This window comes from Lissotriton helveticus, chromosome 2_2 (assembly GCF_964261635.1).
Source record: "Lissotriton helveticus chromosome 2_2, aLisHel1.1, whole genome shotgun sequence".
NCBI classification, from domain to species: Eukaryota; Metazoa; Chordata; class Amphibia; order Caudata; family Salamandridae; genus Lissotriton; species Lissotriton helveticus.
In genome coordinates this window covers 276983729-277010892 of record NC_136060.1, presented here as the reverse complement: position 1 = coordinate 277010892, position 27164 = coordinate 276983729, and the positions used below count along the sequence as shown (strand labels likewise).

General features: G+C 43.9%; 1 protein-coding gene across 1 annotated transcript in view; it reads right to left on the bottom strand.

The window, feature by feature from the left end:
* Positions 1 to 22459, bottom strand: part of KCNIP4 (potassium voltage-gated channel interacting protein 4) — a 678040-nt gene extending 655581 nt beyond the window's left edge. The window contains exon 1 of the mRNA XM_078678883.1: positions 22348 to 22459. Coding sequence (XP_078535009.1) covers positions 22348 to 22459 — 112 coding nt within the window. The remainder of the gene's footprint in view (positions 1 to 22347) is intronic.
* Positions 22460 to 27164: the final 4705 nt, after the last annotated feature.

The following is a 27164-nucleotide window of genomic DNA, read 5'->3' as shown; positions in this document are numbered from 1 at the left end:
GAGCATGCCATGTGTACAGAGTGAAGAGTTAGCGGTGTGTACAGAGTGTAGGGTGTTCCATATTTAGAGAATGCAGGGTGAATGGTGTGTGTAGAGACTGCAGGATGAACAGTGTGGCTATGAGAGCAGGGTGAGCAGTGTGCCTTTGTGAGTGCAGGGTAAAAGGTGTGGCCCATGTTAGTGAATGTGAGATGTGTGGCTGTGTGAGTGCAGTGTGCGATGAGTGTTCATTAGGGCAAGGCGAACAGAGTATATAGAGTATAGGGTAATTGTTGTGACTATGTTATAGCAGAGAGAGTAGTGTATACAGAATGCATTGTGAGCACTGTGTACAGAGAAGAGAGTGAGTGCTGCTTAGCGTGCATTGTAAAAGTTGTGCTTCTGCAAATGAACAGTGAGTCTTGTGCATCTCCCAGTGCAGGATGAGTGGTGTGTATATATGAGTGAGGGGTGAGCGGTTTACATTTATCGAGTGCAGGGTAAGTTGTATGCTCAGGCTGCATAGTAAGAGCTGTGCCTGTGTGAATCCAAGGTAAATGGTGTGCCTGTGTTGGTGCAGTCAGAACTGTGTGCGCATAGAGTGTAAGGTCAGCAGTGTTTCCTAGTGCAGGGTAGAAGTTGTGCCTCTGTGAGACTAGACTGAAGAGTTTGCTGGTATGAGTTCAGAGTGGGCAGTGTGCATATAGTACAGGCTAAGAGCTGAGCCTCTGTGAGTAAGCAGTAAAAGTTGTACCTCTGTGAGTACAGGATTAATTTATTTTAGAAGCTTATAAAGCGCGGTGTATCTCCGTGCTGAGAACAGGCAGTGCTATGGCTATATTCACTTAAGACATAAAAGTACAGTTTTCAGGAGTTTCCTGAAGCAATAACTGGAGTGTGCAGAGTGCAGGATAAGTGGGGTGCCTTTGTGAGTGCATGGTGAGCGGTGTGCCTCTCTTAGTGCAGGTTGAGCAGTGCGCACAGAATGCTCAGTGAGTGTGTACAGAGTGCAGGATGGGCAGAGTATACAGAGCCAAGGGTATGAGCTGTTCCTCAGCAAGGAAATGGTGAGAGGGTTGCCTGTATGAGAATAGGGCAAGCTGGTTTCAAGGTTAGTGGTTTGCCTTTATAGTGTGCAGAATGAGTGATGTGTACAGAGTGCAGGGTAAGTGTTGTGCCTCTGCGAGTGCAAGGTGAGTGGTTTGCCTTTATGAGTGCAGTGTGGGCAGTTTGTGTGTTTAAATTACAGGATGAGCAGTTTGTACAGAGTGCACAGTGGGCGATTTGTACAGGATGCAGGGATATCAGTGTGTACAGAGTGCAGGGTAAAAGCTGTGGCCCTGTGAGTGCCGGGTGAGCAGTTGTGCCAATGTGAGTGCAGGATGAGAGGTGTGTAAAGAGTCAGCAGTGTCTATAGAGGAGCAGTGTGCCTGTATAAGTGTATGCTGAAAGTTGTACCTGTGAGTGTACCATGAGCAGTGTGCTTGCATGTGTGCAATATGAGCAGTGTTTACAGCATGTAGGATGAGTGATGTGCCTACGTCAATATACAGGACTGAGGTGCCTGGCAGTGTTGTAGCTAGAGCTTTGGATCCCTTCCTTTGCCACAACCAATACCGTAAGAGCAAGGGGAGGGTGTGGCCAGCAGCCGAGAACAGGCGAGCAGGAGAACAAATGAAGAAGCAAAACTTACCTTGAAGTCGCGGCTTCCCTCAAAATAGTGATGTCTGGGGCGTACCGACCACCAAGTTATGCCACTGGGGCCTGCATCAGTGCATAGGCCTGACTGTGTGAGTGCAAGGGGAAGGGTGTGCCTATGTGAATGTAGGAACCAGCATATTAAAGCGAGACCTATTAGCATTGCTAATCCTTGTTTTCTGGGCTGCTTTTAGTAAAGGTGCATGCTGCTAATCAAGTGACATCGGATTCATCTGCATCCTTCTAAATAGTTAGAACTGGGGGTCTCTAGTTGGCAGAGGGAGGTACCTTTGTCCAAATAGGGACGCTAGCTTCTAGTCAGGGTAAGGGGGCTACACTCCTAAATAACCCCTGCACACCCCCTTGGTAGCTTGGCACGAGCAGGCAGGCATATCGCAGAGGCAGTGTGTAAAGCATTTGTGATCATACAGTAATACAGTGAAAACACTATAAAGGGACACCACACCAGTTTAGAAAAATAAGTAATCTTTACTAGACTTAACACAAGACCAAACGACAAAAATTCACAGTACTGTAATCAAAAATAGACTTTAAAATGGTAGAAAATAGCTTAGTTCAATATAGATGGTAAGTGCGACACTTTACTCTCAAAGTACCTTAGATGCGTCATGCAAAACATACAAAAGGGTCACAAGGAAGTTGATGTGCTGTTCCTTACCCTCGGGGGAGTTGATGGGTCGGTTCCTTTCTGCTGCGCAGGGGAGGTGATACTTCGCCTCCTTACTGTGTGGGGAGTTTATACGGCGTTTCTTACTGCATTTTTTACTGCAGCCCGGTGACGAAGCAACAAGATGGCACCGCGATGCGATGATCCGGTGCAAAAGCGACAAAATGGCGTCTATGATGCGATGCGACAACATTGGATGTGATGCGATGCGTGCACACCAGAAGGGCGTTCGGCGAACTTGGTAACTTCTGAGCCGCGACAGGACCTGTGATATGCTTTTCCGGTGATGCGATGTTGACCTCTGCGGCGGTGATGCGCTTCTCCGGTGATGCGACATTGCTTCGTCGGTGATACAACCGTGAACAGTTGCAGCTGTGGCACGCTTCTTCGGCGATGCGACGGCAACTGCTACAGCAGCGACACGCTTCTCCTCCTTGCATCTCTCTTCTAGCTCCCAGCGACACGCCGTCTTCTCAGGTGGCCCAAACAACAGTAGGCACCTCCCTGCAGGTAGAATTCCCAGCATGGGAATTCAGGGGAGCTGGTGGTGAAGTCTTGTATCCCTGAGATTTCAGGCAGGAGGGAACAACACTTCAACCCCATGGAGATTCTTCCTCAAGATTATGAAAAGTTCGCAAAAGTCCTTCTCCCCTTTCCTTGGCAATAAAATAACCACTGCAGGCCAACCCCAGAAATAGCACAATAGCACACGGGCAGTCTCCTCCTTCAGCTTCCGTGGGTCTTCTACTTGGCAAAGGTTCGTCTTGATTCCTAGAAGTGATCTAGAGTTCAGGGGTTTCAGCTCTCATATTTATACCCCAAAAATCTTTGTTCTCTATGTGTGAGGGATCCAGGACCCAGTCCAAACCAGTTCTGGATACATACTACCTGTGCACAACTTCTTCCTTTGTCAGTGTGGGCCAGGGTCATCAGATGCAAAAACAGGAGGTGGAGCCAACATTGTGGAAGGCAGGCACAGCTCTATTCAGGCCCAGGTGCTACTCATCCCACCACTCCAAATACAGATAGGTCTATTGAGCCTAGTGCTGACTCACCCAGACTCCTGGAGCCACCCCAGCCCTTGCCACTCACAAACCAGACATGGAATACACAAACCTAGCAGAGGCATGCTGGATGGTTAGGCAAGAAAATACCTACTTTCTAAAAGTGATATTTTCAAACTTAGAATGTAAAAATCACCCTCACTAAAAAAATGTATTTTAACATTCTGAGTTCAGGCATACTAAACTCGAATTTCTACCTAGTTCCCTGAGTCAGTTAGGATTATAAGATGCTATAATCAAGCTGCCCATTCTGGCCTATGGGAACAGGTAGCCTGGCAATAAGGGAAAAACAAAATTTGCTGTAATTCCCTCTCAGGACATGCAACACATAGCAGAGCATGTCCTACATTTCACATACAATACACCCTGCCCATGGGGGTACCCTGGACCTACCTTAGGGGTGACTAACATATGGAAAAGGGAAGGTTTAACACCTTCAATGCTAAGGCAATTCCCGCTGGGTGCTGAGCATCCTGGAAACCCATTGTTCATGACAAGGTCAGCTCGTCATAAGCACAGCTCCAGTAAACTGCATGACGAGCTGGCCTTGTCATTAGCATGGAAGTGGTTAAGGACTGGCAAGTGTGTGCACTTGCCTAGTCGACATGGCTGCATGGCTGCACACAGGCTCTGCAATGGCAGGCCGGAGTCACATTATACGAGCTGCTTCTGTGGGTGGCACAACCAGTGCTGCAAGCACACCAGCAGCATTTGATTTACAGGCCCTGGGCACACATGGTGCACTATACTAGGGTCTAACAAGTAAATCAAATAAACCAATCATGGAGTCACTAATCCATTACAACAATTTACAATAGGGAGCACTTGCACTTTGGCACTGAATGGCAGTGGCAAAGTGCCGAAAGCATCTATACTAGCAAAAACATAGCAAACACACAGGAGGCAACAGAAAAGAATGGAAGGGAGACCCATGCCAATGGTGCCCAGTCTAACAATAGTTATTAATAAAGTTTAACCTGAAACTGCTGTATATGTACAGTGTTGATTCGAAATCTTACTGGGAAGGAGAAAATAGTTGAAAGTGACACTATCATGAAGGTTCAAATGTGGGTACATTGATCACCTGAGTGAATACTTTTGAAGCAGTGCAGTGTAACCATGTAAATTCCACATTTTGAATTCAAATTCAAGATTTGATCTTTTTATCACATTCCCCGATTAGTAAATTGAAAAGCTTGTAATACTTTGATTAACAGCAGAATAAAAGCATATAAAACAGAAAACTGTATCTAAGAACACAAAAAGAATTACACATTTTCATATGTATCCTTTATGTATGATATCCTTTAAAACAATTAGCCAAGATCAGCTCATTGTTATTTAATGTGTCCCAAATTCATGAACTATTTTCAGAAACAGCATCTTTTCTCAATGTCAAAATGATTAGGATACACTAATAACAAATGTACTGTTCTATCTACCATTCACCTTCCAAGAAATATGACATTTCTTTTAATGTCATATTTGACGCCCCTGGGCAAAGTTCACCTTTTACAAAGCTAATATTCATTCAATGTATTTAATCTCAGCTGCAAAATATTAAGAGATAACCCAATATTGCCTTTCTTAGATCTTTTCCAATGCTTCCTGTAAAGACTGTCCACAGCTAGTCTTTTAATGTTGTTTTTCCACACTGGCACTAGCTCCAAAAAGACTGTTTCCTAATAGCCCCTTTGCAACTGACACAATTGAATTTATAGCATAGATATTTTAGATGTCTCTTTAAAATAATATCAAAATATCATTTAGGTACCATATATTTGAGTCAATCTTGCAATACAATCTTTTGAGTTGATCGGTCTAGTTTTTGTACAGTAAAAGGTCCTATTGATCTTATGTCGTAAAATGAATTGGAGTCTTACAAATGAATTAGTTTGAAATTATGACATGTCCTAGATGCTAATGCTTTTTTGGAATGAATTTTAAGAGCTTTTTATTCTTCACTAAAGGTTGTGCATGCCATAAATGATCACTATGTCCTTAAATTATTTCAAGAGATTTCTTCTTGAAAGTACACAATTAATTGTTTCTCCATTATATGTGAAAACTAGAAAATAAAAATAGACTTTATTTATAGTTGAATAAGTTTTCCTTGTGAATTTACACTCACTGAATACATGAAGAAACTATTATAGATATTTAGGAAAATGACCCTTTTTGCGTGTGCACCTCCTTATTTTGCTAGAATTTGCTGCTGTTAATTTTTATTGTGCACAGTCCCTAGTATATGGTACAAAATATATCCAGGACCTGAATGTTAAATGTCACTAGTGGACTACAGCATATATTGTGCCATCACTACTGGTATAATGCAAAACATGACTGCTGGCCTTCTACCAGGATTCTGGCTGTGCAGGTTTAAACTGCAAATTTGATCTTTCAAAATAGCCCCCTTTTTACAGGTGTACACACTGCTTTTAAATATTATTAAATCACGCCTTAAGTAGGCCTTTGATATGCATAAGGCAGGGTGCATGCTATATAAAATGAAGGGATGTAAAAGTGTCATTTTTAACTTGCCCTCAACGTGACAGTGCCCTAAGGACTATTTTCAGTGTGGCAGGGTTAGCTGATCACTAGGAAAGTATTTGCATACTTTAATAAAGTTAATGAAATTATGTACGCATGGAAACCAGAATTTTTTTTAATTCTTACACATTTTTAAATATTTATTACCAATCCAATTCATTGGTAAAGTCGGATTTGTAACAAATATTTCACAAAAGTTGCTTTTAAAAGGTTACTTTTAGCCTCCCTAAAACCTTTACAATCCAATTTCCTGAACTGCAGGCTGTCACCCAAGAGCTGATTAGGTCCTTGATTTGGTAGGAAGTGGCTTCCAGATCCGAAAAAAGTCTTTGGTGTGGAGAATATTCATGATTCTCCAACAGGAGCACTATGCGGGCTATGGCCAGAAACTTAATTATCTTCAAAGGGACTTGCCCTGCTACAGACAGATGTAGCTCACAGCTCGACCTATCACCTCTATTTTTCGTCTAGCTAGCCAGGCACTAATTCCAGAGGGAGGGGAGCTGCCCTAAAATTATTTCTGAGTGACCACAGGGAGGGTTTTTCTCATTTACCTGACCACATCTTTAGTATGGGAATAGGCGCTCTGAACAAAAAAAAGAAAAGATCTGCCACTCTTAGATTTAGGTAGAGAGGGCCACTCTGGGATTGTTTTCAGTGGGAAACCCAGCAACTGTTACAAATGTGGGTAAGGTTACCCCTGGTAACTTTTCCCTATTGGTTATGGAAGCCTAGGAGTTACCCCCACCCACAGGCTAGTGTTAGGCACAAATGTGGTACGCCAGGGAACCCGAGTCAGAACAATATTTAACTGCAGAAGAACTGCACATGATATTGGGACCTATGAGGAGAACCTGCAAGTTTGGACTTGCTCCCACTTGCAACCAGGACTGCAAGGATGACTCCAAGGGTCAGTTGGCTGAACTCCTGTTAGGCTACAGGGACACAGAAGCTGAAAGAAGCCCACTTTTGTTGTAGAGCCCTGATGATCAGTTCCAACTGGACCTGTCCTGAACCCTTGTGGTGGCTTCTGTTGGAGTGAGTTTTAACCCGCAAGAGGGTTCTGAGGACCTGAAATCCTTGACCGATGACAGACCAATACACCTCATGCCCAAACCAAAAACTGGGACTTAGAAACTTTATCAAGACTTTTTTTCTGAAGAATGACAGAACATCGGGACAAACCTGACAGTCAATCTACCGAGGGAGCATTGACGGTGGGCTTGACTTTGTCAGAGCTCCTGCTATTTTCTGTTCCGCAGCAGAAAATCAGTTTCTGCAGGAAGTCACGGAGAATGGATCTGGCCTCGTAGAGACCTGTTTGGCTCAAGCTTTCAACATTGTCCCCTTGGAGGAAGCCAAGCTCCAAAAAAGTATCCAGTTGTCACGGGACCTTCCTTTGGCGCACATTTTTAATTCGCCCCAACCTGAATTTTAATGCCTTAAGTCAAATGATTTAGTGGGAATTTGTCCACCAGCTCTCCATCCTCGTGAAACTCACCTCCGGCCTGCTACCTTGCCCTCATGAGGATTTTGGACTGCCAGAAAAGTTTCCAAGTTAAGAAGTACATTTTCTACATTGACAAATCTTGTCCCTGTATTGAACCAGTAATCCAATGCATTCAGCCTCAAATTTTGACTTTAAAACAGTCTAGCTTGGCCAGTTGCCTGCTGTTGGCACTTTGAGCTTTTTGATGGTATTTTTATTTAAAACTCAAAAAATTCATATCTCCGGTTCCCCTTTTTGGAGTTTTGTCATTTTGGTGTCATTTTGTTCATTAATATATTCTCTATGTCTATAAATTAGAGTGGGATTGTTTTTATTTTTTGGTTTGGGTTTTTTATCTTTTTTAGTACTTCAAAAAACTTTACACATTTTCTAAGATAAGCCAGTCTCCTCAGTGCCAATGCTACTAGGGATTCAGATAAGGCGTAAATTATGGAGACCTTACCCAGACCTAACAAGAATAGTGTAATAATTGCCAACCCCAATCAATAATCCACTTTCTACAAGGTAATATTTATTTCTGACAAAAAATTAAACACTTCTTTGGAAATTTGTTTACAAAACATTTTGTTTTTGCACCACTGATTTCTGTATCAAAGAAATGAAGAAAAAACACTTGCCCATAAATCCACAAGTGTCTTGTTTGAGAAATCTGAAAAAATTGACTCCATCTTTTCAGTCAGTTTATTCAAGGAATGAACATCAACATGAATTAATTCAAATATATCATGACACATGTTCTTCAAGTAGCACTTTAGAGCTCTGATCTCAGCATCAACCAGATTGAAGTGTCCGAAATGCCCATTAAGGAGCAACTAAGTTGTTCTTGAGTTTGGGGAGTAAATATTTCAAACATGCTTTCAGAAATTGGATTATTAGTTGTGCATGATGTGAAGTCTGTGCAAGGAATAGGTCCACAATTTCACCTTTACTGGAAACAAAGTACCACATTGTAGCACTTGACTCTCCCAGGGAAGTGAAGCAGAGGAGTCGAAGGCCTACTCATGAGAGGTAGTGTTAGCTTATTATCACCGTTTACTAGCCCACAATAATGACACTCAATAAATGATTGTCTAGTCAGTACGTTTTAATTGAAAAGGAAGAGCACATTGACCACACACACACACACAAACTACTAAATACTAAGGATTAATTTACAAATACATACATAAGGCAGATAGAAACACCTTGGTGACACTCTTAAATCACATTTGACCGCTAAAACAGTCATGACTCCCCACAATCACAGTAACCCCTACCAATACCAAATAGAACATCACAATAAAGGAGGGCGTCACTTTAAATAAAGCAGGCTTATTGGCTTTGTCAGCGATCAACACAACAACATATAAGGCGAGCCTATTGGCTTTGTCAAAGTTTACCACATTAAAAGACAATTAATTCACATGCTAAAAAAACAGTAATCAATAACCATGGGGTCGATTCACAGAACTAATCTGAGACAAAATCCTAAATTTACCACTCTTGGTATTCACAGAAGGCATTTAATAGCCTTAAGTTAGGATTTTGTCTTAAGTTAGAATTGTGTCTTAAGACAAACTTAAGTTTAACTAACTTAAGACTACTAAATTCCTTCTGTGAATAACAAAAGTAGTAAGTTTAGGATTTTGTCTCAGATTAGTTCTCTAAATCGACCCCCATGTTTTCATGCAGTCTTAATCAATAAAGTATTCCTAATGTTTATGAAAAATCACGGTCAACAATACCTTGCTAATAAAGTATTGGCGAAACAACATTACGAAAAAGCTTTTTTTTTTTTTTTTTGAAAAAGCTTTATTCGAGTTGTACACTCATAAAAGCACACACATATAAATTACATACATTTCTTAAAAACATCAAACAATCTATTACACTTAGTTTATAGTTAAAAAATACATAGTACACAAACATAAAAAATTATTTGTCAATTGGGATTAATATAAGCTTTTTCATACAATGCAGAAACTACATGCATGTTACAGTATAGAAACCTCCGCGTTACGGACCATTCCCGGGTTTATACAATAAAACTCATAGCATACATGTTATCCGCGTTTTAAATTTAAAATTCATATATATCTCCCAGTTGCTATCTACAAATAAAAATCATACACAGGAAATTGGGAGGATGTAGAATTCAGAAGGTACTGGTAGCTAAAGCCCTCCTCCTTAAGGACCACGCCCACCCCAAATATTTGGCAGTTCCGACTACAAGGAACATTTCAGTGGAAGAACAAATAATTCTTAGCCCCTCAACACCACTTAGGACACCGAGATTCCTACAAACTGGGGCCAGCCAAGATTTCCTTGGATTTACATAAGCCACACATGAGAATAGAAAATGTGCGATGCTTTCATTGGGGGCCCCGCATGACGGGCAACACGCACTGCCTCCAGTCTTCCAACTGGACGTCATACACCTCAAGGGGAGAGAGCCTGCCCTTAACTGGAAAAATAGTTTCCTGTCTGTTGGGGAAGTTATAGTATCCCAATACTTTTCTAAGGATGGTTGATGTTTAATTTCCATGAATCTACCCCCCAAGGATTCCGAGGTTACGCTTCTCCAAAGTTTTTGATCAATGTGGTTCCAATATAGTTCTTTAATACTGGATTTACTGGGGAATACTTCCCCTAGGGGGTTTTCCCACAGTTTGGAGAGCCCAAGCTCAAAAAGAGCATCTCTTAACATTTTTAGCCATGCGATTTTATGGAAAACATCCAGTTTGGCTAATGCTAAGAACCCCTCGGCGTAGTGTCTTATTTCCACGGTTGTCCATAGACGTCTCCAATAAAGGATAGGCCTCAGTCGGGCACGATCGGTAAGCGATCTTCTACCTAAGTCTAAACCAAGCGGTATAAGTGGGGTGCTTTGAGGGAGACTAGTTATCCCTCTCAGAAACCTGTTCTCAGATCTCTGAAGAGTGGTGAGACTCTCAAAGCCCCAGACTTCAGCCCCGTAAGGGGCTGCGCCCAGGGCCTTTGCGTCATAAACCATGAGAACAGGTTTTATGGGCCTGGTTTTAGATTTTATTTGCTCAACCCTGAGTACACCAGAAATCTGCTGGTGTTTCAACACCGCCTTCTCTATGTGTCGTGTCCAACCCGGTTTACTTGATATCTCGACCCCGAGATACGTGAAAACATCTACCGACTCAAGCTTGATATTGTTCAAAGAAACATTGGGTCGAGAATGGCACTTTTGCCCAAAGGCCATCAGCTTAGTCTTGTTTACATTAACCTCTAGGCCCCGTTCCTTGCAAAATGAGTCGAAAATGTTCAAAGCTCTCTGGAGGCCCGACGGGGTTTTGGACACGATCAGGGTGTCGTCAGCGAACATCAGAATAGGGACTCTGATGCCCGCTAACGAAGGTGCATCGACCATTGCGTCCAACATCCTGTCCACAATGCCATTAATGAACAGGGAGAACAGCAGGGGTGCCATAGCACATCCCTGCCGGACCCCCCGCTCAACTGGGAAGTTAGCAGTGGATTCCCCATTCCTCCCCCACTGAACCTTTGCGTAATTACTTTCATGCAGACGCATTATCAGCGTGAGCAAATCAGGTGGGACCCCTAATTTAAACAGAACCTCCCACAGCGTGCGCCTGGGCACCAGATCAAAGGCGGCCCTGAGATCTACAAATGCTACATAGAGCCTGCCTTTGCCCAGGAGTACAGTCCCCCACCGCAGCATGGTGAAGCAAAAGATTTGGTCGACCGTACTGGTTGCACGTCTGAATCCTGCCTGGAAGGGGGATAACGCATTGTTATCATCTACCCAGGCCATAAGTTTGTCGACCAGCATCTTCCCCACCACTTTTTGCATGGTGGCCAACAAACTTATTGGTCTATAATTTACTGGTAGTGACCGATCGCCTTTCTTAAAGATCGGTATTATTATTGCCCCCTTCCATATATTTGGGATTTTAGCCCCTTTCGCTAGGCCATTTCCCAACAAGGTCGCATAATTTGCCCACTGGGCCTTGTCGTGTTTAAAGATATCTGAGGGGATTCCATCCAGCCCAGGGGCTTTCCCCCCCTGCAAGCTTGCTATTACGTGTTCCGCATCCTTGCATGAGAATAAATCACCCTTACAGAATATCATAGGGATTGGTTCTATGGCCATTAGATCCCTGCTCTCAGCATACTGGGGTTTAAAATACTCGACCCACAATGCCTCATCGACATTGTTGTCGGGTTGGTTAGAGACGCCCCCTCTTCCCCATTTCACGGTTTTCCAGAAAAGCCTGGAATCCTTCTGCCCTGAAGCAGCGAGTAGCTCCTCCCAATACTCCTCGTCCCACAACTTCTTGGCCAGGCGGATACTATCATTATAGTGTTTCCTACTGGCGCTAATCATAGCCCTAACTCTGCTTTTAAGTGCTCTGCCCAACTCCAGTCTGGCTACCCTGCACTGCTTGTTGAACCAGGACGCCATAGTGATTGGCGCTTTTCTGTTATACTTTACTGGCTTGGTAAAGTACGGTTTTATCACAGAAAAGAAGGTGTCGTGTATATCAGTTAATTCAACCGAGTCTGGTATTACAGGGTCAGCTTCTGTCATGGCAGCAATAGCATTAACTGTCTCCAATTTAATGGACTCCAAAGAGGACAAATTGGCCAGGACATACGGCCATCTCACCCGTCTTAAGTCATTAGTCATGACAGGTACATTCCCATTACCTGAAACTAGATTAGTTCGTGCGGACCTCCACCATGAGTGGGAGACACAAAGGGGGTTATGATCACTTTCTACTCTCCCCACAATTTCCATGTCACCCACACCACACCATAACTCAAAACTACAGATGACGTAGTCGATCCTACTTTTGTTATGCCCATTATCGAATGTGCAATTGCCACCTTGGTCGCTTTTTGTCCTGCCATTAAGAGCCCTCAAACCATACTCTAGACATAGCGCGTTCAACAAAAGAATATCTTTTGACCACCGCTTCACAGGTACGAGGTTTAGATTTGGGATGCCCCAGAGGGCATCTTCCTCCATTCCTATTGGGTGTGCAGTATTTTCTAGAGGCTCAAATGTCCTATTCAAATCGCCAGCCAAAATTACTCTGTTTCCAAGTGACTGGGAATCAAGGGAGGCGGATAAGACCTCTAAGGTGGCAGAATTCCCAAGACTCGTGCCCCTGGCATATATATTGTAAATGTCTATCACGCCACCCTTTCCTACAGATAACCTTAATAATTGTATATCCTTGCACCCTAGATCAATCACTTTTATTTTGACCTTTGAATTTTGCTTGATCCAAATTGCGAGGCCACCCATGGGTCTGCCCCTGGGGCCTCTCGTAGCTGGTATACAAAAATGTAAGTAACCTGGGAAAAATATTGGGTCACAAGCCCACGTCTCTTGGAATAGGCACATTTCGAATCCACTTACAAAGTCAATCCATTGCTGTGACAATAATCTAGCCCCCAGCCCCGCTATGTTCCACGATAAAAAGTTCTCCATGGTGTTTTCGATACAAGTCCCCTTTTCAATAGATACCATAGGCAACAAATCAACTAGCGTCCTACAATCACAGTTCTCTCCAACGACAATATCTATACAATTAGCAACTATTCCCTCCTTGATGCTAATAGTGGTTGGGATAGCTAGTTCACCCACATAGCCCACGGGACTTGCAATAATACTCCCATCACCCATATTCTCTATTTCCGAGGTTAAACTCGTTTCATCTTCATTATTTGACATTTTTCCGCCAGTGTTACTTCCCCCAACCCATTCCCCCACCGGAGGTGATTGGACATCTGGGCTCTGTCAATATCCCCACCTCATCTGTCCCTGCCCATTCTGTGGGATACATGCCGGTATATAATACTTGTTTGTACTTGCGGTGGGCACAGCCATGGGACCAGCCTCTACCCCAATCGGAATAACAGATCTCGGGTACTCCCAACAACCCCCTGACTGGGTGACAGGTCTCGGGTAGAAGAAAGTTAGGTCCACAACCCCAATCCCTCCAATACTAATATTCCATCCTGGTCCCGTTATCAGCCCCACAACCCTAGGATCCTGAAAATTAATTATGATACACTCACCCCCCTGCTTTTTTAGGGTGTTCCCTATCCAGTTGACTCTTCTTGCCCCAATTATCAGGCCGTCCACTCCCCCTGGCAGAGGTCTATTGACACGAAGCCAGTGCATGGCTTTGTTTTTTAGCATGTCAAAGGTTTCTTTTTGACCCTCCATTAGGGGTGGGACATTAGTGAGTATGGCCACATATGGGTAGGAGTCCGGGGTGAGCTGTACTGGAGGAGTCTTAGCCAGGAATTTAGTTATATGGGGTTTTGTGGGTGCTTGCTCCGGGGGAGCACGGCAATGTATAAGGGTGTTATCCACTGCCGCAACAGTATTGGTCCTATTCCCAATGCTAGGGGCCTCCCTCGTGGGACCACTACCCACTCCTGTATTAGTCGTAGGCCCCACCTTGTTCCCAGTGCCATTACTGGAGGGCGATTTACCATTTCCTGGCCTTTTGGCCATGGTTTTCCCCTGCCCGATCGGCAAAAGCGTGGTATTTTTTCTAGTTGTGGTGGGTGGGGTTTTTACACTAACATTACAACTCCCATTAACATTGTTAGAGGATTTAGTGTTCCCACTGTTAGTGCTAATTTTAGAGGGAATTGTATTGGATACATTCTTACTGTTCACCCCTTTGGTTTCCTGAGCAGGGGTGACACTTACAGGCGGGGATTGCAAATCCACCAACACAACTTCATGGTCTTTGATAGCTAACTGTGGGGGTTTCCCATTCTCACGCAATCTATTTCCAGACTTGATTAAAGATTTAATGGAAAAGAAATTATCCAAGCTAGCTTGCTCTAGATGGTCAAGTTGGTCGGCTAGCTTTTGGAGTCTAAGCTCAACAGGGTGTAAAAGGGAACGCATTATTTTCCCCACTTCTACCAGGAAATCATGATTAGGAGAGGGTAACCCCGGGGGTTCTGAAAAAATAGGATCATTGGCTGGGACTGCCAAGTTTGCAGGAGGCAACAGAATTATTGAGTCCACTTCTAGTTGGACTGCTACTTCCTCCCCCCTCGGCATTACTACTTCATTCTTTGCGGGGGCATGGCTTAAGGATGATTTAGAACCCAGCTTCCTATGCTTTCTCACAGGTTTTTGTGCTTGTGCTTTTTTGACAGTAACTCCCCATTTCCTTTTAACACCAGGCTTGGGTTTAAGCATATCCACATGCAAACAAGATTTTTCATGAACTACATTTTCTTTAGATGAATGACTGAGTGCATCAGGGTGCTCAACAGACAAACCAGTTCCTGCAGTGACTGCTGGAGGGGTATCAACTAGCTCAATCAGGGGGGGTATGTCAAATAGTAAGTCCTGGGTGACAGGTAAAACAATAGATGACAATGGTGTAACCAGCGCAGGAAAGTTTAAACCTTGGTTTTTTTCAGGCGGGTTTTTCAAAAGCTCTATCGAGAACCTACGCCCAGCTCGTCTTTCCGCCAGGGCAATCTCTTTGTCAATATCCTGTGGCAAACGTTTGAAATAAGAGTCAAGAGGGCCCATGACGGCCGGTTCTAAGTCTGACATTGATGGCAATAATGTGGAAGTACTTGTTGTGCCAGCCATAGTATAGAGAGCTCCCCTGCAAAAGTATCAACAAGTCACGTATCGACTAGTATATTAAACGGTGGAACAATACCTGGGAATCTAGATGTTAAAGGGGTGGCCCAGCCCGGCCTCTTACGGCCCCGGACGGCCACAGACGGTCCCGCCCTTGTCCCGGGCTTCTCCCGGCGCCCTCCCGCGCGCTCCCGCGCAGCGGGGATACAAGGGGCTTAATGTAGAATGAGGTCGCTAATAGGTGAAGGGGGGGGAGTGGTCGGGGAGAGCGGCCCAGGTGGAACAGATCAGGCAGGCAGCGGGTGCTCCTGGGATGTGTAGTCCCAATTGAGCGCGCACACTCGCACTCGCTCGCAGCCCCGACAAGTAGACTTCCCTCAGCGTCCCCTTTCCGATGGCAGCAGGCAAGCCTCCCAACGCAGCGGGACCCGCGGAGCGGGTTCCGCAAGAAGTAGGTGAATGGCAGCAATCCTCAGCAGGTCAGAAACACAAGTACAGCGAGGCGTCCCACTCGCCAGGTCCAAAGGTGCAGATGATAAATGCTCCGTGTAGGGGGGAGGGGTCGGGGAGAGCGGCCCAGGTGGAACAGATCAGGCAGGCAGCGGGTGCTCCTGGGATGTGTAGTCCCAATTGAGCGCGCACACTCGCACTCGCTCGCAGCCCCGACAAGTAGACTTCCCTCAGCGTCCCCTTTCCGATGGCAGCAGGCAAGCCTCCCAACGCAGCGGGACCCGCGGAGCGGGTTCCGCAAGAAGTAGGTGAATGGCAGCAATCCTCAGCAGGTCAGAAACACAAGTACAGCGAGGCGTCCCCCATGTCTTTGTCTTTTTTTAAAACACACAGGCCGCATAAAATGCACCCACAGAAACAATCTCTAGAGCATACTGCACTCCCATCTGAAGAACAAAAGCTCTAGGCTTGGATGTGCTTGAACTCGGGTTGAAGAGCCCAAAAAGGTAATATTTTCTCTAACCCTGTAAACTTAGGATCTGTTTTGAAATTTGCTTACAGGGTGGGGACCTGCTGCAATCCTGCAGCCTCCTTCCACACTCTCTTGAAAAAGTTGATGGTGCCCTGCCCTTATGGGACCATCACATCCAGAGAAAACGTAGGGCTTCTTGGGCCCTGCAGGGCATTATGGGGTGCTCCTGTGTGGGAGTGTGAAAATTAACGAAGCACCTTCAGCTGTGGCTTTGCTTGGATGCATGGGGCTCCTGCCCGGTCTTCTTTGGTTATGCCCCTTTTTGGATTTTATCACTGGGGTGCCCAGTCCCACCTAACTTGCCTTTACTTTAGGGATGGCACAGGGATCCCAGGCCAGATTTTCATGATATTGGACTCATTTTGCTACTGGTGGTGTGCTCTTGCCACCTGGTCTCTAGGATGGCACACTTTGCAGTGTGCTGGTTCCACTGGCTGTCTCTGCCAGCCTTTCTCTTTTTCATTGTCCTCTGGTGCTCCTCTACTCTTGCTTCGTGCAGAAGTCAAGATCTTCCCCCAACTGGTCCTTATGGGGTTTGGGAGAACCACTTCCATGATCCTGGAGAGATCGACTGGTCCTGGGTCCACAACAGGCAGGGTACTTAGTCCATTAGAGCATCAAGGGGCTTGCCCTTCCAGTAGTCCATGGCTCTTGCTGCTGTTACATTCCAAGTCCAGGGTCCAACAACAACGAACCTCTCTCCCTTGTGCACGATTCTTTCACAGGGGGGTGGAAAGTTCTAGAAGCCAGGGACCCTGGCCAATCCTAGGGTGCCACATAACCCTTCCACCCTGTCCCAATCCTTCTGCATAGCATGCTGGGATAGTTCAAGATGGCACTATCAAGAAGTCCCTGTTCACATCTTCTCTGGGGTCTTAGTTCCACCACTAGCTGGCATCACTACAAGGGACATTTCACCAAAACTTCAAAGGGGAGCCCCCTCCTAGTTTGGCTCCAGAGTTCTGGTCTGCCTTCTTTCTTCTCAGTGGGCATGGGCTGTCCCTGCCCTAGTCCAGAATGACAGCTAATTAACAAATGCAGATTTTCTTTCTGGTCTCTTCCTCCTCAGGACCTAAGTGAAGCACAAGTAAGTGGGGAGGCCTTTGTTTCCTCTGCTTGTGAGTACTGTAATTACTTGACCAGCAGGGTGACAAAAGACCTGGACTCTGATCCTGAGATGAGCCAGTGAAATACAACAATTCTCGATGACCCCAAGGTGTACATGTATGATTTTGGGACATGCATATTCAAACTGGGCGCACACGTTTCACCCCAGTGTCATAACTATTGGAACGTTGTAAGCCCAAGGGTAGTGAAACTGCACTATAAGGCAGATTTCTCCTATGTGTATAATCCACTATAACTGCAGATAAACCTGCAAATTCTATTGACCTTATCTATGAATTCCTACTAATATTATAAAGCCTATCTAAGGTCTGTATCTAGCCTTGCAGAGTCCCCTCTGCAGCAGCCTAGCTGTGACCAGTTACTTATATATGGACGACGGTAGTCTGACATGCGCAGCCCACACTAAAAAGCAAACAATGACAGAAAACACACACAGTCCATTTACCATGGGATTACCATGGATGAGACACGAGCAGTGAGACTCACCAATAGTGAAAAGCCCAAACCGGGTAGTCAAAAAAAGCAAAAAATCGAGGCACAGAAATGGGAGGCACACATTTGCAACATATACTTTTAGCCTCACTTTGTGTTTGGCCTTTGTCCATAGAGTCATCAATGCAAACAGGTGTACATGGAGTATTGATTTGCCAATAGTGTTTTCATACTGGTAATCTTATGAACTGATTTTGTGAGTGGGTGGCAGATGTCCAAGCCCTAAAACACAACTGTATGTAGATTTCAATATTATATGTTATGTTCTGCTTGTCATTTATTATTCCATGTTAAATGTCGTATGGTATTGTGGTATCTACAAAGTGGCAGGATGCACAGCTTGGTTATAGACTTTAGCAAGAGAACTTTCAAGTGAGGAACTGGACAGATTGTTTCTGCGCCCAGATTTGAATTGCATGCCAGTTTCTGCTCCACACGGAGCACTGTGAATGCCATGGTGCCCTTTAATTAATTACAGATGTGTAAATCATGAACTTATCACCCCTAAGGGTATCCAGGCGTTGGTGACTATAAGGCATGGCATATTAAGTGAGCTACTGCCCAGAGTCACATGATGCTGAGCTACCGCTGGGGATCGAACCATGAACCCTGCACCCTGGGGTCAGCCGCTCTGGTCGCTGCGCCACACCTCTCCCTTATGGTCTGATGCAAAGTAAAAGCCTTTTCTCTGTTTGCTCACATGGTTGGTTGTGGGAGAGAGCGTGTGCCATTTCACCTTTAATAATATTGACAAAGCACATGCATAATAGAACATCTCACCTGAGTCTCTTTTTTTGTGTTGGACAAGGGAATAAGTGTGATCATATACAATGATGCAGCTCTAAATAAACATGGAAGCAGGAGGCCTGGGGGATTGATGCTCATATCAATGCAACAATTTGCCTGAAGATGTTAATGGAAATGCATTGGTATGATAAAAATGTGAATTTCGTTTTTTTAATTTTTAATGCGGGTGTTTATTAACCAATAACCAGGACACAAAGCGCAGTTGACAGCTCACAAAACACATGATATTGATAGAACATTTGAGGATACAGAAATATGCATACACACTTACAATGTGAACTAGGGACAATACATGCACGTGAATGCAGAAGAGATTAGATACACAAAAACATTGGTGAATGAGGTAGGGGTTGGAAGGAAGAGGTCTAGGGCAATAGGTAAATTGTGAAGAGATGGGTTAATTGAGCCCTTTCTTGAATTGCACCATGTTAACATAATTCTAAGATGCAAAAAGAGGTTATTCCAGAGTTTTCATTCACATGCAGAGAAAGCCTGTTGATGTTTGAGTTCTTTATAAGACTAGAAGTGGCTAGTAGTATGTATTCCATCAGGCATGATTAGTTTATGCGAAAGTTAGTGGGATTTACTCAAGTTGAGTGCTTTAGAGAGTAGAAAGCAGACTTTGAAGTTGATTTTAAAAGTGGACACCTATACAGTTCTTTCAAATTGTGGTAAATGTGATCCCTTTTTTTGCCTGTTGAGCAGGTGAGCCATAATGTGGACAGTGGTTTAAGCTACAATGGTGTCTATAACAGCTTGTGTTTGCCTTATTTGTCACGTGGTGTTTTTCTGCTTTTGGTCACGTTTTTTATTGGTGATGGTTTCTGTTTGTGGCACTTATGCCCACTAGTAACTTGTGTTTTTGTCTGTTGTAGCCCTGATGAAGTCTGAGGTTATGTGCATAGACAGAACATGTGTTGGATCAACTTATGGCTACTTGTTACATTGATGGAGTGAAGCACATTGAATCTGAACATACATGAAAACTGAATAAATTGTCATGAAAAAGGATTAAGAAGATCATTATTTGGACTGTCTACGTTGTTCTGTGAATGTGGCTCAGGATTTGATTTCGTGTGTGCTATTTGAGTGTGGATTTTTCCGCTCTCTGTTAACAACAAGGGGCAGTCGTTCAAATTCCTTGGAGCACTGTCCCAGATTAAGTTAATACTATTGTCCCCTAATACATAGTATCATCCCCGTGTGCAGCCTTTATACCCCGACTGGCCTCCTTCGTTTTTGTTGAACCACAGTGTGGAGAATGGCTATGGTTGATGACACTTGCAGACCATTAACTACTTCTTTACCTTTGAATATGTGTGGTGCAACAGCACCCTGGACCTGAAATCTATAGGAGAATGAGGGGCTTCATTATAAACAGAAAGGTTAGCTGAAATCATACTGCCTTAGCAATCATCTTTATCCAGTCTTGTATGATCTAGATGGATCAATGAGATAACATAGGAATTTAGGAGAGGATGACATTTGGGGAGAAGCCACCCAAGTTCATGTTATTGAGCTACAATTTTGAAGAGGTTTTCAAGGGAACCTCTATTTAGGAAGACACCCATCATTATTCATCAATGTTCAACTCACACTTGTTGATATTGTAGATAAGTATATTTAATCATTTGCTTCACTTTTCTGTTCTGCTTCATCCTTTTCAGATCCTAGGCATTACGAATAATTATATTTTGAGGAAGTAGACTAGCAGCCCTGTCCAGAAGTTATAAGTCTGTCTAAATCTAATAAAAATAGGCTTTATGGCTTTTTTCTTTTTTTGTGATGCAATATTACATTTAATAAATGTTACCTCTGCCTGGGAAACATCTACAAGTTATTTTGTGGACCTCTATCACATTGGGATTCTTGTTGTTATCACAGTGTCAGATCCTGCTGGAGTTTCAAGAGCTGCATCACAGGTCTGCTGAGGTTTTTCATATGATGTCTGAGTTGCCACTTCAAACAAGGGAAACATAATAAAACAAATTGTGTGTATCCACTTTCTGGTTGCTAAAAGCTCACCTTTGTCCTATTATATTTCTGTTGCTGAGTTTGTTGGGAATACAGAGAATGCATAAAACTGGATTTTAGTGTTAGATGTGGAAGGACACTAGGGGCACAATTCACCAAGTTAAACTTACATTTTTGTGTAAGTTTACTCTTTTTCATTATTCACAAACAAACAATTTAATAGTAACTTTATGACTGCAGTGACACATCAGTTGGGGTAGATAGAAAATGCCTATCTTTTTATGTGCAGAGTTCTCCACCCTGAATGTGGAGTATCCGCAGTCATAAAGTTACTATTAAATTGTTTGTAAATACCGAAAAAGAGTAAACTTACACAAAAGTGTAAGTTTACCTTTGTGAATTAGGCCCTAGGATTACCATAGTACACTGCCATTACACAACCCGATTACTTAGAGCCCAAGTTTAGTGTGGCTGAATACTTTGACCATTTTGAAAATGCCCAAAGTAAGTAGGGCTAGTCCCAAGAACCTTTATCCCATTAAATAGGGCGTCCCCAGGGGTCCTTCCTACCCACTAACTCGTGCCAGACATGTATGTGCCATCACAAGGAAGCCACTTCAGAACACTCCTGAGCCTGTGGAAGATCAGAAGAGGACTGAACCTGCTGTCTGAGATGTGAGAAATGCCTAGAAGACTGAACCTGCTCTCCATCCCAGGACAAGGAAGTTGACTCTAAAGGTCATAACGCTGACACACTCTGTTAAACGTAGTAGGACACACACGCTACAAGATCCCTTTTCCTGCAACACCCTGTGAGTCAATAGGAGCGTCCCATAAGGTCCTGAGGGGGCTCCAGAAGTGTGTTGCTGTGTTGGATTGGGACTTAATGGACTGAAGTCAGAACGTAAAGTCTTTGAACAGGACAAATACGGTTTGCGTATCTGATACGCGCTCCATAATGATCAGCATTAAATTATGCCTAGGCCTGTTCCAGAGGAACCACTGACTATCATTTTGTATTCATATCTTTGGTTCCCCTTTGTTGGATTGTTGTTATTTTGGCATCAATTTGCTTATTAAATTTTTTTCTATTTTCCCAATTTATTTGGTATTGTTATTGTTTTGCATTCCCACTTTATTTCTACTTCACTACTGCATAAATACTTTACAAATTGCCTCTGTCTGGTCTGTGCCACAGCTGTCAGGGGGCTGATCACAGGTTAATTTACTGACATTAAGGGTTCTCACTGACAAGGATCTGCCTTTTAAAAGCACTCTAACAGACCTACAATAACTGAAACACAACAAAAGGGCAGCTGCAGTGCTATCCAGTTTCTACAATGAAGTACTCTGGCACAGAAAAACTGCAGTAGCATTTCTTTCACAGAAAATGTTATGATGACATTTTGCATTCCCCCCTTCCTGTGGACTCACAGCGACCTGCCAGAGACATACGGCGATAATTCATTTTAGGTAATAGATCAAAATGAGCTTCGGCGCCTCAGCGTGGCTACGACGCGCTATAATAAATAAAATGAATTACACGGAACAATGCAATAAAATATTTCATATAACTTCATGTTAAACACCACTATTTGAAAAAACAACAACCGTGCTTCACAACAGTAAAACTAGAGTCGCCTTCTGTTGTCATCTTTCGTTAAATATAATGACGTATGACATAGATTTGCACTTTTGTCACATGTGCAGTGCACATAGCTTGCCCATAGTCACTGTTACACATTATAGCGGTGTCATGTCATGCGCTCTCAACTTCGACATAATCAGATGCAGTCATTGATCAATAAACATAAATAATAAAAAGGCACCAATAAAATCCATAAACAGTTAAATGACAAAATCTACCTTCTGAAAAATCTATGAGTCCCAGCAGGTGCAGCAGCTTCAGAGAGGCACAGACAATTACCACGATGCCCAACGTCTGTAGTCCTTCCGACTCCCACTCAACGTTCAACATTCTTCAGAAAAGCAAACCATTCCAGTGACCCCAGCAGCTCAAGGTGGTGAGAATCGGACGAGGGTCAGTCACACAGACCTCTGGCACAGATGTGATACCCCTCACACGAAGGCTAAAGCCAGCGCCCACAAAGCGCCTGCAGCACCTCAGCGGCAGCCTGCCACGTCATGCTAGTGTGCGGGGTGAATTGTTTCTTCAGGTAGCCTTTCGGGATTCTGTGTAGAATCAACAGCCTGGTGATACAACATTAGCATCCGGCGCAGGGAGCCAGCGTGACTTCAGAGGCGCTCGCCAAACATCTGTTTGCGAACTCAGCGCAGACCTGGCTGTGTCAATTGAGTACAGGAAATATTCCCGGGAATTGGCGCGAGGCGGGCGCGAGCAGTGCATTCTAATGCTGCCTGCCCCACTCCAGCTGCATCCGAAGTGACTTTTTCTCGAAGGTTTACTCGCTGGAAGACATCTGCCTTCATTCTCACCGGACCCAGAGTTGGTAACCACCGCCTTTTCACCGAACCAGAAGAATACGGCAGCCCGGGACATTTCACGTTCAGTTTTAAAATTATTAATCAGTGGCGCGCGGTTAAAAGTTTTTCCCGCGTTCAGTGCTATTTTTTTTTAAATCTAAAGGTATTTCTTTGGTACCGCACTTGACCATGTTCAGATCGGGAAACGTGATAAACTAGACTGGGTTCGAGACGCGGGGAGTTCAATAACTTCCCTAATTTCTCAGGAGACGCTTGCAAGTTTAATTTGACGCTTGCAGACCCGAGCGTATCGATTATATGACGCACATAAATGCACTGCAGAAAACATCTAGCGGAGATCTAGCATTACGCCTCATTTGAATAGCTCTACTAACAGATATATAGTAATTCTAAAAATAAACATCGATCTTCTCCGAACTGTTGGCCTTTCGATTATAAATTACATAACGAGGCTAACGCAGGTGCTGAGAATGTGGGTTGAAAGGCAGTTTATGACAAGAACAGATGGGATTTCATTACTTAGTGGCCCTATAATAAATTCTTGTGTGTAGAAACGCTTGGACACGTAGGAGCCGAGTTACAATGGATTTCCTCTGGTGAAAACACGATTTATGCTACCTCCTGTACAAACTGAACTCCTAGTAGTTATGCATGAAAGGCATGATCACATGACACCCCATAATTCAGTTGGCTTTGGAAAAGTAAGCATGGTAGCTTGGCACAGAGCAGTCAGGCTTAACTTAGAGACAATGTGTAAAGCAGGGGTCTCCAACCTTTTGTGTAGTGAGAGCTACTTCTGGTCAGTGAAAATCGTCGTGAGCTACCAAACCCCAAGCAACTCGCGCATTTTTCCAAGAGACCTCTCACGCCAGCGTGGTAGGTTTTCCTGAACTTTTTAAAAATCAGATGGTTGGAATCATCATACCCTCTTCTCCATCTGCGCTCCAATTTCTTGGTTTGCAGGTGGAGTTCCTCTAGTTCTTTAGAAAACCAGGGGTCTTTATGTGGTTTCCTTTTACTTTGTTTTAATCCCATTGGACGGCCAGCTGGGACCAGTTCCTCCCCAATCTCCATCATCCAGGCCTGAAACCTACTGGAATCCTCCATAGGGTCTCCAGTAAGGATGGGAACCTTTTCTTTAGCCACTGTATGTAGCTGGTTATTTGTGTACAAACGCTGCCACTCTTTCCTAGGAGGCCCTGCCACTAGCTTCCCCTGTCTAAGCTCCTTCCGTGGAATTGGGATATATAGTGGGATGAAACTGTGATCAGTCCAAATCTGTGGGAGTGGCTTTCCAGTCTGAAGGGTACTGAGATTGGTACAGACTACGTCCAGAGTGTGACCTGCCCTTTGGGTAGGCCCTTGGACTATTTGTTCCATCCCTAACAGTTGGATTGTTTCTACAAAAGAAAGGACCCTAGGACTGTCCCTTGATTCTACGTGAAAGTTGACATCACCTAAGAGGGTGAAATTTGCGTACCTAAGCATCGCCTCACTAAGTGATTCACTGAGGGAGTACAGGAAGGCTTTACTGTTACCTGGAAGTCTGTACACCAAAACTCCTGATAAGGAGAAATTATGAGTAATGCTACAGCAGAATCCCATATGTTCAACTCCGCTAATCCCTGGGAGCAAAAAAGTTTTCCAAGGCAATATTTTCTTATGAAACACCGCGACCACCCCCCCCTCTTCCACTTTCCTTATCCACCCTACATATGGTGAAATCTGGCGGCAGGGCAACTGCAATATCCGGGTTTGAGTCTTCGGTTAACCACGATTCCGTTATACCCAAGAAGTCCAAGATGTGCTCCATAATCAATTCCCTGACCTCGAGGGCATGGCTGCCTAAGGAACGCGCGTTTATCAGACCACCTTTAATAATATTTTGGGAACCCTCTGCTATGGCTGATTCAACTCTCTTCTTTGTAGCCTTGAAAGGAATCTGAGTCCTACATTTCAAGCATGTCCATGGGCCCAAGATCCTACCCACATCCTGAGAGTGGTTGCACCCAATTCCAGAGTTTAAATCGAGTAGCTGTCCAGTGGAGTATTTTATACCTGAATCGAAACAGGCATGGTGGCTGGCGGTGATCGCGGCAGGAGCTTTGATAAAGGGGGTGGGATAGTTCTATTAGATACTGACCAATATGTTTTCAAAATTCAAGACATGCTACAAAATAGGGAACATTATATACTGATTAAGAGTGATCCCACTAAGCGGGTCCAAAAGCTAATTCTTGAGATAACAACAAAGGCTATGACAGAGAACCAAATTTGTGAGAAAGAATGGGAATTTCTGAATGTGGTGAAACCTAAAATGGCTGCAGTCTACGGAGTCGCAAAGATCCACAAACATAGCACGGATCGACCATACAAACCCATAGTTACCACCAATGGGTCCATAACGGAGCCCTTATCTAAATATGTGGATGCTATATTAACCCCTCCCATGCCAATGACGAGCTCAGCTCGTCATGAGCCACGGTGCTCCAGTGCTCATGACGAGCTGAGCTCATCATGGCCCGTGGAACGCTCGCACAATGGGCTAATTCCCCTGCTGTGCTGAGCGTTCCATTAAACAGGCGTGGAAGCACCAGAGCTCCGTGGCTCATGACGAGCTGATCTTGTCATGAGCATGGGGGCACTGTGCGTGCCTCCCAGCCCCCCCAGCACAGCAGGGGAATAGCCTCAGCAGCCAAGGGGTTAAGACCCCACATCCACAAAACCCAGTCTTATATCCGTGACACATATGACAGTATCAACAAAGTGGAACAGCTACCTTTCAATGCCACTAGACACACCATGGTAACCATGGACATTGAAGCTCTTTACAGTAAAATCCCCCAAACAAGGGCCATTGAAGCTGTTTCATGGTTCAAGGATGTGTGGCACATAGATTTCCCCAGGATATTTACTCTGGAAAGTTTAAAAATTGTTCTAATACATGAGAACACTTTTGAATTCAATGGGCCGTTATATAAGCAAACAAAGGGCGTAAGCATGGGGGCGTCCTGTGCCCCCATGGTAGCTAATATATATATGCCCATTTTGAATCCAGATATATCTACAATGAGATTGCCCCTTTCAATAAATCCATTAGTAGTTGGTCTAGAGCTGACATAGAACAACTTAGCGAATTCATTGCCTGGTTAAATTTATGCAATGATAATCTGTTTTTTAAAGCTAATTCTAGTAACATCAGTCTGGAATTTCTGGATATAACCATAAAGCATGATGCACAACATCTAGAAGTGGCTCTATATACAAAACCCACGGCTCGTAATACATTACTGCATTTTTACAGCTATCATCCTAAATCGCCAAAAAACAGATTTGCATTTGGGCAGTTCCTGTGTCTCTGCAGGATCTGCACCAATCTTGAGGAATTTGATACACAAGCAACTATAATAAAAGCAACATTTGTTACCAAGGGATATCCAAGACCTCTAGTACGTGACTCTTTCAAGAGAGCTCACTATTATGACAGACAACCTCTGCTTATCCAACGACATGTCAAACGGAATTCCAACCTAGTATTTGCTACTTGTCATTCCACAATAAATGAAAAAATTCACCATACTAGCACATTCTAAATGCAACTAGACAAGGAGGCTCGCATACCAAAACTTCTCTTTGCATATAGAAAGAAGAAAAACCTTAAAAACCTTATAGTACATTCATGAATGACCAACATACAGAAAAGTACAACTCAAACATCGGTACTGGGCAATAAACATCCGATTGGGAATTACAAATGCATGGCATGGGTAGCTTGCCAATTTGCAATAGAAACCCAAACTTTTTCCCTGAATGGCACAAATTTTGTTCTCAAAACTTTGACTAATTGCTAGACCACCAATTTTGTCTATGTAATTCTATGCCCCTGTAATCAGGGATATGTTGGGCAAACCTTACGTTCTATGACTACCAGACTCACAGAACACAGGTCAGCCATCCGAACAAGGAAAATCAATGCCCCATTAGTAAAACACTTAATGGAGGCACAGCACACCGCCCAAGATATAAAATGGCTAATCCTGGAGAAAATATGCATCAATACAGGAAGTTTATGCACGGACATTCAGAAACGAAGAGAGGTCTATTGGATTTTTATGCTAGACACCTACAAAAATGGGAAGAACAATGACATCTCATGGGATCAGGCTATCAGATACAATAACATCTAATTCTGTGTTAGAATCCAGCTTGAATAGATG